Source organism: Pipistrellus kuhlii, unplaced genomic scaffold (genome assembly GCF_014108245.1).
Source record: "Pipistrellus kuhlii isolate mPipKuh1 unplaced genomic scaffold, mPipKuh1.p scaffold_m20_p_1, whole genome shotgun sequence".
Taxonomy (NCBI): Eukaryota; Metazoa; Chordata; class Mammalia; order Chiroptera; family Vespertilionidae; genus Pipistrellus; species Pipistrellus kuhlii.
Window position 1 is genome coordinate 79,143,075 of NW_023425404.1, and position 14,910 is coordinate 79,157,984.

Sequence of the window (14,910 nt, forward strand, 5' to 3'; positions counted from 1 at the left end):
TGCTCTAGAGGGTTTTACGTATACAGGCACCTGTAAATCCCAGAGTCATTGTTGGATTTATGAGTGTGGGATGGATTTAAAAATATAATCCTTGCATATAAGACATAAATATGATCTTTATTAGAATCTCATAGGCTCTTTATGACATCGGTTGGTCTTAAGTGTTTATACTCCAGCTTAATTTCTGGGCACCAATTACAGTTATGTTTATTCAGCTGATTTCTATGTAGTACCTACTGGATCAGCTACTTCCTCAGCACGAGGGTTTGTTGGGGAACAACACAAACATTCGTGCCCTTGTGGTGTTTACATTCTAATGGTAGGAGATACACCAAAAAATTCATAATAAATTAGTAATAAATAATAAATTCAGTTGTATAGTTGTTCAAGTGTGATATATGCTGTAGAAGCTGAATAATAAGTGTTACCCCAATAAATTTAATACAATTTAAATTAAAAAAATAAATTAAAAAGAAGATAGTTAAAGCCAAAGGATTTGGAGGAATCAGTAATTTGTGATTTTGAATCAGAAGATCCTGGTACCTCATTGGAAAGGTCAAAATTTTTAACAGATTCTTGAAGTAAAGAAGTTGTCCATGCTCTCTTCTGCTTGGCTAAGGAAGATGGGTGGTTTTATCTTTATCTTTTAATTTTGCACTTTTGTCATAGCCCTGAGGTAGAAGAAGTGAGATAGGCCTTGGTTTATGTAAGTCTAGAATAAATAGCTGCTTTGGAAAAGTGATGCTCTTTCAACAAGCTCCCACTCCCTTTTTCTTCTTTTTTTTTTGACAGTAGCATTCAGGTGATACTTCATTGATAGCACTCCCCCCGGCCACCCCTGCCACCCTCACCCTGACAGAGGAAAGAAAATCTGGGCCTCTATCAGGGCTTGTTGCTAAGTTGCTACATTTTCTATTCAGATTGATTCCCAGGGAACTTTAAATTTCATGTTGTAAACAGTTTTGTCCCTCTCCAGTCCAAAAATACAGCCACCTATTACCGTGATTATTATAAGACTGCAAGTCAGATATACCCGTGTTTCCCCCAAAATAAGGCATCCTCCAAAAATAAGATCTAGCGCATGGAAAGATAAGACATCCCCTGAAAATAAGACCTAGTGCAACTTGGGGAGAAAAAATTAATATAAGACACTGTCTTATTTTCGGGGAAACAGGGTAATAGTATGGTTGTTTTTATTTTATGCTTGAGCAATAAAAATAGTGCTACAATATGATAAGTAGACTTTTTACATGTATCTGATCTGAGCAATACCTAGAGATTTCGCTTGATTTGTCCTTCAGTAAATCAAATGAGTAAGTGTGTTTTTTAGGTAACAAAAGCAGTTTGGATATTTATTGCACATTTCAGTAATTCTGGTATTTTTCTCTGGATGGTAAGAGTAACAAGTCTGGCCGAAACCAGTTTGGCTCAGTGGTAGAGCGTCGGTCTGCGGACTGAAATGTCCCGGGTTCAATTCCGGTCAAGGGCATGTACCTTGGTTGCGGGCACATCCCCAGTAGGGGGTGTGCAAGAAGCGATTGATTGATGATTCTCTCTCATCAATGTTTCTAAGTCTCTATTCCTCTCTCTTCCTCTCTGTAAAAAATCAATAAAATATATATATTTTTTAAAAAGAGTAACAAGTCTGGCCAATATTACAAAAATCTCCTGTACGCCTCCGACTGAGGATTGAGCCCACAACGCAGGCATGTACCCTGATCAGAATCAAACCAATGGCCTCTTCCTTCATGGGTTGACACTTAACCACTGGTTAACACTGGCTAGGCTAATATGCCATTTTTATGTTTGTGCCAAGATGTATGAAGATCAGTAGCAAAAATGAATAGTGCTTGGTCAGAACAACAGATTTCTTTCTAATAAATAATTTAACATTGGACATAAGTCCAAATAAGAATGTATTTTATCATTAATCCATTATGACGGTTACATGAATATCTAGCGTGTTACAACAAACTTGGCCTATTTACACCTACCTGTATTTCCCTTTCTCAGAAGTTCCTTTCCTAACAGATTATTAACACTATAATCTTCAGCATGGTTACTGTTTTTTTATGTGTGTTTACATTATTAGATTCAGTTTGATGCTCATCAGCCTTAAGAAAAACTACAACTAAGTTTTATGCCAGATATTTACAAATAAAAATTACTCTTTGTAGACTTGTATGAGTGTCATTAAAAATATATACTGTATATACCACACTTTATTAAAATTATATTCACAGTAGTAATACATTATTGTTCTAGTACATAATCATAATCACTCACTCAGCATCTGCACTTAACACACAAATAAGTAGATGATTAAAACACCGAAAGTGCAAACTTTGGTCATAAACCTTTTTTAAATTTAGGATTATGATAGTGATATTTTAAAGCAGTACATGTCTAAATGCTCCTATATGAAGACCAGGAATTTACATATGGATTTTTAAATTTTTTTCTCCTTCAGATAAAATTAAAGCCATTTTTTGTAGTTAATGTGACTTTTTTTTTTTTAAGTGTAAACTTTTAATGAGAAACTTTAGCATCATTTAATTGATACCCTAAGTGGACTATTTTTCTTTGGTTGAAGTAAATGAATGTTTATATAAAATCACATACAACACTGTTTCCTACTTTCAAGAGTGAGTTATGCCTGGCTGGTTTGGCTCAGGGATTGGACGTCAACCCATGAACCAGGAGGTCACGGTTAGATTCCCAGGCTGGGCAAATGCCCAGGTCCAGGCTCCATCCCTCGGGGGTTGGAGGTGCATGTTGGAGGCAGCTGATCAATGGTTCTCTTTTATTAATATTTCTCTCTCTCATGGTTGCATTTAATTAGTGAGTTACTAACAATGCACAAAAGTAAATACAGATTATTTTGTCATAAATTACATTTTTATATTTCATCTTTTACAGTTAGGGCATTATATTAATTTGGAAGGAGGAATTATATGTACTTATATGTTATATTAGCCGTGAAGTCCATTTAGAATACAAATGGGATATTGCAGTGCATTTACTATGAAAAGAGAGAATTGAGAAGTGCTGTTTTAGACAAGAAGCAGGGGAAGTTGTCAGAGAACAATTTGTGGAAAGGTAGAAGGTGGTAGTGGATGGCCATCAGAGGGCATTCTTTGATACAGAGGGCAGGTGCCTAGAAATAGCATTAGAGCTAGAAAGGCACAGTCCCCAACTCTGGCCTCTATATCATTGCTCACTCTTTTCCCTCTACCTGGAGTATCTACCTTCATCTTCTCTGACATGTATATGTTCTCCATTATCTGGCATGAAACCTTATTCTTTTCAAAGCTTACCAGAGGAAATAGACAAGAGCATGAACACTTGAATACCTGGATTCTGTGTTAGACACTACACATAATTTTTCATTTATCCCTCCCAAAAAGGAAGCATAGTTACTTTTAGAATTAGAATGAAGTCTGATCAGGCTCAAAAGCTTGTCCATTGTCTTAGTTTGTTTCAGCTTCTATAACAACATACCACATATTTATTTTTCAGTTCTGGAGATTAGGATGTCAGCATGGTGGGTGACCCTCTTTCAGGTCACAAATGCCTCATTGTATCATCATGGCTGAAGGAGCAAGGGAGCTCTGGGACATCTCTTTTATAAGAGCACTAATCCCATTCATGAGGGCTCTACCCTTATGACTAAATCGCCTCCTAAAACCCAACCTTTATGCACCATCACATTGAGCATTAGGATTACAACATGTGAATTTGAAGGGTGACACGCACATTCAGATCACAACATTCAGTATCGGCAGGTAAGGAAGTAACAAAGGTGGAACTCGAACTCAGGGCCATCTGGCTCTGCAGCTTGTATTCTGCCCAATACAAGACACTGTCATGAAATAGACCCTCACAGCAGAGGTGTGAGAAGCTGGCCATGTGGACTTTGTGCTCTTCTAACTTCTGATTTGACTCAGATTTGAAGCTGCTCTTTGTTTTGGGCCTTAGTCTCTTTCTTAATAATTTCCTATTACTCCTTTAACTCAGTTTCTTTCTTTGAAAACAGAGTCTGCCCTAACTCGTTTGGTCCATCAGCCTATGGACCAAAGGGTCCTGGGTCGATTCCAGACAAGGGCACATACCTCAGTTGCAGGCTCCTCCCCGGCCCTGCCCTTGGCCAGGCTTGTTCAGGAGGCAACCAGTCTACGTGTTTTTCTCACATGGATGTTCCTCTCTGACTTTCCCTCTCTCTTCTACTCTCTCTAAATATCAATGGGAAAGTATCCTCAGGATACTGAGGATTAAAAAAGAAAAGAAAAGAAAAGAAAAGAAAAGAAAAGAAAAGAAAAGAAAAGAAGAGAAAAGAAAAGAAACCAGTTATTTTATCATCTTTTATTCTCCACAGCATTTACTATATGCCTGGTTCATTGTGTTTAGTATATATTCATTGCTTGATTTAAATATGCAAGCTCTACACAAGTTTTTAAATGTTTAAGGACCAACTGAAAATACATATTGTAGAAGATCTTAACAAATGTAAATGTGGCTGATAGTTTTGCAGATTTAAAATGCATCATTAGATTTGCATCTAAAATAAAATTTAAATTTAAAGATTTTATTTAACTAGATCTAAAAACATTAAAAATTGAAATTATCACTATCCAGATGGTAGATAATAGTTTGAAAAATTCTGGGTTTTTTTTTTTTAGGTGAACATATTATTTTTAGTCTTTTTTGGATACCATTACTTGGTAATATACACAGATATTCTTACATATGTTTCATTTAAAGCATAAATATTGCTAATCTTTTAATGGAAAGGTGGGGGATACAATTTTAAAAGTAAAAAATAGCAACAAAACAACTACCGTATTTTTCGGACCATAAGACGCTCTGGACCATAAGACTCACCAGTTTTTAGAGAAGGGAAATGAAGAAAAAAAGATTCTGAAACAAATAGTGTCCTAAAATATTTTATGTGCATTAAAACCCAACATCACAGTCATAAACACATGTAATCAACCCTGTAAAGTAAACAGCAGCATTTAGAACCATTTTAGAGCCGGGCAAGCACACAGAGACCACACAGAGCTGGGCAAGTAAAAAAACTTTTTTTTTAAAGTATATGTGTAGGCTATATTTGGACCATAAGACGCAGGGACTTTTTCCCCCCGGGGGAAAAAGTGCGTCTTATGGTCCGAAAAATACGGTAGCTTTTTCTTATGTACAAATCAACTAAAGAATCTCTTCATTTGGGATGCATGTAAAGAAGAACCACGTTCTATGTCTATGGATGAGTGTTAAGTATAGAAATGTTCACATGCTATTTTGTATAGTAATGAATTTATATTATTCTGTTTTTCAGGTCCTGTAGGTGTAGGTTTGAATGAACTGAAACGAAAGCTGCTGATCAGTGATACACAGCACTATGGTGTGACAGTGCCCCGTAAGTTCTGTCCTGTTCAGAGCTACTAGGATGCTCTACTAACGACCACTCAGTGCCCACATAGCATGGCACCAAGCACTCTGCTAAGCATTTCCCATCTAGACTCACAGCAGCCCTATGAAGTATGTAGTGACATTACCCACTTTTGACTTAGAAGGAAACCGAGGCACGAGATAACAGTTGAAGGATTTGCCCCAGATTTATGCAGATCATTGACCTGAATTTTTGTTAATTATAGCTTTCTTATGCTCAATATTTATGATGAATTTTAATACACATATGACATTAAATTATTTACAAAAATTTTTTAAATATAAGTCTAGCTATTCTATTTCCTAAAATAAGTGCTAATGTTTTCCAGAGTTTTCCCCGGCTTTAAGATTAGAAGGACCAAACCGCACAGAGCTGAAGGAGGCTTCTTATAATATAAACCTTCTTAATTACTTTTTATATGTAGTAATTGGCAGATAGTGTGAAATGGGCCTTTCATAGCCATATAAGCCAAATATGGTAAGCTTCTTTTCTGTACATAGGATTAGATCTATTTTTATGAAAGGGGTTTTGTTTTCACAGGCATTCTTGCAAATAAAATGTGATTCTGGAAGCATTTTGATCATCAGAATAAATGCCATTTGACTACTTAATATGTTGATGTTAGAAAGTCATCTAAAAGACTAAATTGAAATGTTGGCTTTCTTCAAATGGTTTCAGTACTGTTTTTTAAAGCCATTTGTATATAGCCCTCAGCAATGTTCTCTAGTTTTGGAAGAGTTCAACTTTATTTTAAAATTATAGTTTTCTATTACCTCAAGTTATTCCTTGTTACTACATTTTTCCAAATTATTGTTTGTAATCATTTTCAGCCATAAGTTATAGGACTGACAGTTTCCATCAACAGAGATGAAAGTAAAGGAAAATGTGGAATTAAACCGTTTCTTTCTTTCTTTTTTTTACTTTAATTATTCACCTCTCTTACAAAAGCTGAGTTGCAATATACGGGTCATTAGAAAATTTTACAAAACATTCCCTTAGTGAAGCTTATAGGTAAACAATTACAAAAGAGAATGGAAAACAATATTACAAAAGAAATTTATTAATTTCCTACTGTGTAACTCATCTCTTGTCTTTATTTTGTGCTGCCAACAGCAGTAAAGACAACTGATATCTCCATTTTAGAGAAGAAAACAGGGTAGAAAGGATACTTCTATTCACTCAGAGTTCTGTAGGAATTAGTTGCACTTAAATTTGAAACCAGGTTTTATTGAACCACTTTTCATGTTCTGCCTCCTATATAATACTGTGCGATCCTTTCAAACTACAAATTCTCTTTTCTTGTAGCTCAGTTAGTAGGGAAAACTGTTTTCTTTTGAAGACTGGAACTATCAATAATGCTGTCTATCAAACATAACCTTCTCTAATGGTTTTGCTATTACTAAAGGACCTAGGGCAAGGCACTTTGGCCTCAGTTTATTAAAATATTTGCCTCTAAAGTTATTATAGAACTTGACAACATGCAGAAAGTTTCTGAGGCTGGGACTTTCCAAAGAAATCCCCAAAGTAGTAATTTAAAACAGTTAATGTCAAAAGATTCCCCTATGGCAGTGTTTTCCATACCTGCCTAACAATAAGAATCCTTTAGGGGTTCTTCTGAAAAGATGCCAAGGTCTTTCCAAAAAGGTTCTCCCTCGGGAGATCACACAGATTTTCTGAAAATCTGTACTTTCAGCAACCATCCCAGGCAATTCATAATATCAGATATCTTTGGCAAATATAGCCACACCATCAACTCAGTGTGATTTGATTAATCACATAAGTTGTTTTAAGAGCATTTTTGGAATTTTATATTGTTTTGCTTTATAAAATATTTTAGATAAAGTTTTGATTAGTTAGAGAAAAATTACTGCTTTGGTTATTCTACCAGTATTCTTAACTCATTTACCAGAATGGGTAAACTGAAATATTATGGAGCAATGGAACTCAACATACATTGCTGGTGGGAGTGTAAATTAATTCAACTACTTTGAGAAATTAAGTGGCCATATCTATTTACTAAAGCTGAGCACACACATATCTAGTGACCTAGCAATTCCACTCCTATTAAACACTCAGCAGAAATGCATATTATGTGTACTTTGATACTCTTAGAAATACTATTCATAAAAGCTCAAAACTGGAAACTACCCAAATGCTCACTAGTAGGGGATTGGTTAAATAAATGATGGTATTTCCACACCCTGGGATACTGTAACAATATGCTACTAAATGCAATAATATGTATGAACCCCACCAACATCATGGTGAATGAAAGAAGGCAGACATAAAAGAGAATGTGCAGTATGGCTCTGTTTTATAAAAACAACAAAAGCAGTGCGCCTGTGTGCTGTTAGAAATCTTGAGGGGGCAGATGGGAAGGGCGATTCTGGAGCACTGGCAAATCTGCTTCTTGCTCGTGTGCTGGTTACCTGGGTGTGTTCGATCTGAAAAGTCATCAAAGCTTACGTGAGAATTTTTCTATCTATCATACTTTAGGTTTTTAAATGTTAAATAAGAATTCTTGGTAGTTTAGTCAGTTGGAGTTTGCTGATGTTGATTTTCTGGTCTTTAAGAATTTTTCTTTTATAATATATTTTATTGATTTTTCACAGAGAGGAAGAGAGAGAGATAGAGAGTTAGAAACATCGATGAGAGAGAATCATCGATCAGCTGCCTCTTGCACACCCTCCACCGGGGATGTGCCCGCAACCAAGGTACATGCCCTTGCCCGGAATCGAACCCGGGACCTTTCAGTCCGCAGGCCGACGCTCTATCCACTGAGCCAAACCGGTCCCGGCTGATTTTCTGGTCTTGACATGCACTGCAGTTATGGAAGACTAAAGCCTCCCTCACTGGAGGAAGCTGAGGGGTGGTTTGTGCCATTTTTTACAATTTTTTGTGACTCTATAATTATTTCAATTTCAAAAGGCTATTTAAAGGGGCGCTAAATCAGTTAAATGCTATTTCTCTTGGGCAAAATGGTTGAACAAATTATATGATCTTTTAAAATTGTCCTTGAGGCCGTATTAAACATTCACAGTTGCTTTTAAACAAAGTGGTGGCCAAGCCCCTGCTTGCTTCTCTGTGGGAAATTTCATCCTTGATAAGCTGCATCAGAGAAAGCTACATTAATATTGTTTTCAGGCTAGAGGTTATCAACAACAAATCCAACTGACCATTAATATAACCAATCTTTCAAAAGGAAATTAAAATAAAATAGTTAACATAAGGTATTGCAGTAAATACCAAATACTTGGTGGATTCTCATATCTTGATACTTTGGGTTTAGGCACCGTCAACCAACCACACTCGGGGCTTTGCAGGAAGGCACTCATCACATTGAAGTGTTTTCATAGGTTTCAAAGTATACTTCTTTGTCCTCAGGGTACCGCAGTTGAGATTTCTAAAAGAAATATTCATTATAAACTAAGGTATCAGTTTAGAAACATTTTTCTAATGATGTTTCTGCAAGATATTGTATATTTCAGTTCTAAACTTTCATTTTTTATAGTCTGTTTAAATTCATATTTTAATTTATTTCAGTGTTTTCTTTCCCTAGTGAAGCACAGTTATTATAACCATTGCTTTAACGTTTTTCTCTGATAGTTCTTACTTCTGGGTCTCTGAGACTTGCCATCTGTTATCTTTCCCCTTGAGAATTGGTCATATGTTCTTATTTATTTTTATATTGAATAATTTTAAACCGCATTCTGGATATTATGAATTCAATGATATATCAATAACTCCAGATCCTCTTATAATATTCTGGAGAATGTTATGTTTTATTTTAGCAAATAATCAGTTTGTGTTTAGGCTGTAAGTTCTGTCCTTTTATGTGAGTTGTAGTCTAAATGTCACTTCAGTTTTCTAAATTTTGCTTTGTTGGTTTGAGTCTGCCCTATCACCTGTAGTTCAGGGATTAGTGTCACACTTGTGTGCATACTTCAACTCTTAGCTCAATTCTCTAAGCCTTTACTATATTGGTTTGGATATGTTCTGTACTTCTGTTATTCATAGAGTAAGGTGATGCTTGTGTATTCTAATCTCAGTTCACTTCTTAAAACTTTGCTAGGATTGAGCCCGCAACCCAGGCATGTGCCCTTATCAGGAATGAACCATGACCTCCTGGTTCATAGGTCAATACTCAGCCAATGAACCACCATGGCTGGGCTTGAGTGTTTTTATTGTAGTTGATTTCTAGCTTCATGGCATTGTGATCTGAGAAGACGCTTGCTATGATTTCATTATTCTTGAATTTGTAAAGACTTATTTTGTGTCCTAACATGTGGTCTATCTTTGAAAATGTCCTGGGTCACTTGACAATGTATATTCTGTAGCTTTGAAGTGAAATGTTCGGTAAATGTCAATTAAATCTGTCTGATCTAGTATGACATTTAGGGTCACTGTTTCCTTGTTGATGTTTTTGTTAGGAAGTAGGTGAGGAGTGAAGTAGGTGAGGAGTTCTAGTCATTCACAAATCAATAAATGTGATACATTACATAAATAACATGAAAGTTAAAAAAACATATAATCATATCAATAGATGCAGGAAAAGCATTTTATAGAATCCAGCAACCATTATTGATAAAAAAAAAAAATTTTTTTTCAGCAAAGTGGGAATAGGAGGATCATAATTCAACATGATAAAGGCCATATGTGACAAACCTACAGCTAACATCATACTGTATGGGCAAAAACTAAAAGTGTTTCCCCTAAGAACAAGACAGGAATGCCTGCTGTCACCATTCTTATTCAACATAGTACTGGAACTCTTAGCCATAGCGATCAGACAAGAAGGAAAAATAAATGGCATCCAAATTGGAAAGGAGGAAGTGAAACTGTCATTATTTGCAGATGACATGGTATTGTACTTAGGAAACCCTAACTAGTCCACCAAAAAAACTATGAGATTTAATAAATAAATTCAAAGAAGCAGGAATACAAAATTAACATCCAGAAATCAATGAAATTTTTATACACTAATAATGAACTCTCAAAAAGAGAAACTAAAAAAACAATCCCATTTACCATAGCAACAAAAAATCTATGATACCTAGAAATAAATATAACCAAGGAGTAGAAGACCTATACTTGAAAAAAAATACAGGACGTTGGAAAAATAAATAGAAGAAGATACAAACAAGTGGAAAGCATATACCAGGTTCATGTATTAGAAATACTAGCCTCATTAAAATTTTCATACTACCCAAAGCAATCTATAGATTCAAAGCATTCTCTATTAAAATACCAAAGGCATATTCCACAGATACAGAACAAATACTTCAGTAATTTATATGGAGCTAAAAAGGAAGAAGAACAAAGTAGAAGGGATCACAAAATCAAATATCAAATAATACTACAAATCCATTGTAATCAAAACTTCCTGGCACTGACACAAGAGCATGTATATAGATCAATGCAACAGAACAGAGAACCCAGAAATCGACCCAAGCTATTATGATTAATTAATACTTGAAAAGAAGAAGAGCATACAATGAAGTCAAGACAGTCTCTTCAATAAATGGTGTTGGGAAAATTGAATGGATACATGTAAAAAAAATGAAACTAGACCACTAACTAATACCATATACAAGAATAAATTCAAAATGGATGAGACTTAAGTTGTAAACTCATAAAAATAGGCAGCAAAAGTTCGGACATCTCATATAGCAGAATTTTCATTGATACATAACTGAGGGCAAGAGAAACAAAGGAAAAAGTAAACAAATGGAATTATATTAAACTAAAAAGCTCTGCACAGCAAAGAAACAATCAACAAAATAAAAAGGGAGCCCATTGTATGGGAGAATATATTTACCAATGATATATCTGATAAGGGGTTAATTTTCAAAATATATAAAATACTCATAAAACTTAATAAAAGGAAGACAGAAAATTCAATTAAAAAATGAGCAAAGGACCTGAATAGACACTTCTCCAAAAAGGACATATAAATGGCCAAGAGACATGAAAATATGCTCCACATCATTAATCATCAGAGAGATGCAAATTAAAACGATAATGAGGTATCACCTCACACCTTCTAGAATGGCTACCATCAACAAACCGACAAATGACAAGTGTTGGCAAGGATATGGAGAAAAGGGAGCCCTAGTACAATGCTGGTGGGAATGCAGCTACAGCTTGTGGAGTTTCCTCAAATATATAAAAATGGACCTGCCTTTTGACCCAATAATCCTACTTCTATCAATAGTAACATATCTGAAGAAACCCAAAACACTATTTCAAAAGAACATATGCACCCCTGTGTTCTAGCAGTGTCATTTACAACCGTGCCCATCAAGTAGGTGAGTGGATAAAAAAGCTGAGATACATTTACACAATGGAACACTCTGCAGCTGTAAAAAAGAAGGATCTCTTACCATTTGAGACAGCATGGAAGTGCCTGGAGAGTGATATGCTAAGCAAAATGAGCCAGGCAGAAAAAGACAAGGATCACATGATCTCACTTTTGGTGTGGAAGGGTCAATGTAGTAAGAAAGGGGGAACATCTGGAATACTTTAAACAAAAAAGATAAATATTTCAAAAAAGAAAAGAAATAATGGTTAAATTCTTCCCCATGCAAGTTGACTCTCCTTCACAATCTACCAGCTGTATTTATTTTTAGAGTATTCACATAGTTGTTTTGAGTCCAGTTTTTAGTTGTAATCAGCAGCAATGTTTCAGTAGTCTGTTTTCCACTTGCCTTGTCAGCACTGCAATTTCTTAGATTTTTTGTTTTGTTTTGTTTCAAGTTAATCCTGTATTTTCCTACTCCATTATAATTAATTAGAGAACATTTTAACCAAAGCTATTGAAAGTTTGGAAGTTCAGTAGTATTCCAAGAAGATGTTTTTAGTTTTGCAGAGGAATGAATAGCACATAGAAGTCTATGACTTCATTTAGTTAGTAAAATAAAACAATGATATATATGAAAGATAGTAAAATAATTTCAGAGTTTATCTTATAACCCTAATGGGCATTAGATTTGCTTCAATAAGTAAAGACCAGTGAATAAAAATAATAAGTATATTATTTGCAGCAATTATTTCTCACGGGTGGAAGTAGCATTTTTATTTAACCAACATATGAGTACCTTCAAAATAATGAGTAATAGTACAGGTATAATACAATCTAATTTTGAATACACATTCAAATCAATATAATTTTAATATTAGTAGAAAATCTAAATTAATGGCATTTTGCTATAGTTTATTAACTAATTTGTCTTTTATAAGGTTTTAATCTTATTTAAGAAAACGACTTTAATTAAATACAGGATGGCTTCTTTTTTGTATTTTCTTTAGGGTGGCTGATGTAGACTTTTCTAAATTTTTCTTAATTAAATCACAGATACTACCAGAGCAAGAAGAAGCCAGGAGAGTGATGGTGTTGAATATATTTTCATCTCCAAGCATTTGTTTGAGACAGATGTGCAAAATAACAAGTAAGTGGACATTTTTTATAGTTTTGTGTTACATGTTTTAAAAAATATATGATTTTATTGATTTTTTATTATTTTTAATATTTTTTATTGATTTCAGGGAGGAAGGGACAGGGAGAGAGAGATAGAAACATCAGTGATGAGAGAGAATCATTGATTGGCTGCCTCTTGCACACCCCCTACTGGGGATTGAGCCTACAACCTAGGCATGTGCCATTGACTGGAATCAAACCCGGGACCCTTCAGTCCACAGGCCGACGTTCTATCCACTGAGCCAAGCCTGCTAGGGCTTCATTGATTTTTTTAGAGAGAAAGATAGGAGGAGGGATAGAGAAATAGAAACATTGATGAGAGAAACATTGATCAGCTGCCTCCTGCATGCCCCCTACTGGGGATCTAGTCTGCAACCCAGGCATGTGCCCTGACCAGAAATTGAACCAGTAATCTTAGTTCCTAGGTCAGTGCTCACCCACTGAGCCACACCAGCTGGGTTGTGTGACTATTTTTCAGTATGTCCATATATATCCAGTTTTAGACAATTGAGGGTTCCCTTCCATTTGAAATATATTTTAATATTTATAATTTTCTAAATCAATTAAAAGATGGTAATTAGTAGTAATTAGTACTTATTAGCAATCTTTGGTTGTAATTTTTAATAGGCTAGAGTTGCTATGTTTCTGGTAAGATAAATGTATAGGAATTGTTTTTAATAATGAGGGAAGCTTGCTCTAGTGCAGTGGTCCTCAGTCTTTTTAATGCTGAGACTCTACAGCAGCAGTTCTCAATTAGCAGGGTTGCCTAAGACCATCGGAAAACACAGATATTTACATTACAATTCATTAACAGTAGCAAAATTACAGTTTTTAAGTAGCAACAAAAATAATTTTATGGTTGGGAGTCACCACAACATGAGGAACTGTATTAAAAAGATTGAGAACCACTGCTATAGTGTTATTATGGTTCTTTCCCCCTGCTATTTGAATAGCAGGGGGAAAGAACCATATAATTTGGATTCAATTTTATTTTAAAAACTAACAGCTATGTAATAGATCCCTAGTTCCAGTTTCCTACATATATACCTCTCTATATAAATATTTGGCTTTTCAAAAAATTGAAATAATGTTAATCATCTTGCTTGAAGCATATCCTCTAGCTACCCCTACATGCCCTCTCCCCAGGTCTTCCATTTGCTTAAGCTTGAACTACTTTAGGGTACTAGAGAGAGCAATGTGTGTTTTAATACAGGAGTGTGGAATTTTATTGAAACATCAAAATGCTTTTTTCATGTTTGGCACAGCGATTATGTTTTTATAGCACATAATCGGCTACCCTGGTTCCATTAGCCACCAACCAGTTTCTCCTCTGGTTCTAAAGCTGGTTATTCTGTAGTGCACAGTGAAATTTCAGTAGTTTCTATTGTTTGTCTTATTCACTGTTTTATAGCATTGCATTAGTTCTGAAAAAGAAGTGATGGAAAACATTAGTGTACTGCTGGACTAAAATACTTTTTGTCTGCTTAAGTGTAATACAAGCAAGTGTTACTGATTTGAAAAATGTAAAATAAAAGATTTTTTAAATTGACATTCCGGAGTACTTGGCTCTATTTATTTTATTAAACACAGTAAAAAATTTTCATGTTCAGCAAGAATATCTTTTACATATATGAGTTATATTGAATTCATAAATGATTCTGATGCATTTCTAATTTTCTACAGGTTTATTGAATATGGTGAATATAAAAACAACTACTATGGCACAAGTATAGACTCAGTTCGGTCTGTCCTAGCTAAAAACAAAGTTTGCTTGTTGGATGTTCAACCTCATGTAAGTAAACAGTGAACTATTCACTACCCTTCCAGCCCATGTAATCCACTGTGCTTGATGCAAACACTACAAGAGTGAATCTGAAGTCTACTCCCTTGGAGCATAGATGTGGTTTTGCTAAGATGACAAAAGCATTTCAAAACGATTTGAGAAATTTTTAGTGAACTGAAAGCCCATATTATTGGTAGAAAG

General features: G+C 35.0%; 1 protein-coding gene across 3 annotated transcripts in view; it reads left to right on the top strand.

Annotated features, from left to right (window-relative positions):
* Window positions 1-14,910, top strand: part of MPP7 (MAGUK p55 scaffold protein 7) — a 229,872-nt gene that overhangs the window by 209,176 nt on the left and 5,786 nt on the right. For all 3 annotated transcript variants that reach the window (XM_036453195.2, XM_036453239.2, XM_045585883.1), the window contains 3 exons: window positions 5,336-5,416; window positions 12,804-12,897; window positions 14,610-14,718. In XM_036453195.2, the coding sequence (XP_036309088.1) occupies window positions 5,336-5,416; window positions 12,804-12,897; window positions 14,610-14,718 (284 nt within the window). The remainder of the gene's footprint in view (window positions 1-5,335; window positions 5,417-12,803; window positions 12,898-14,609; window positions 14,719-14,910) is intronic.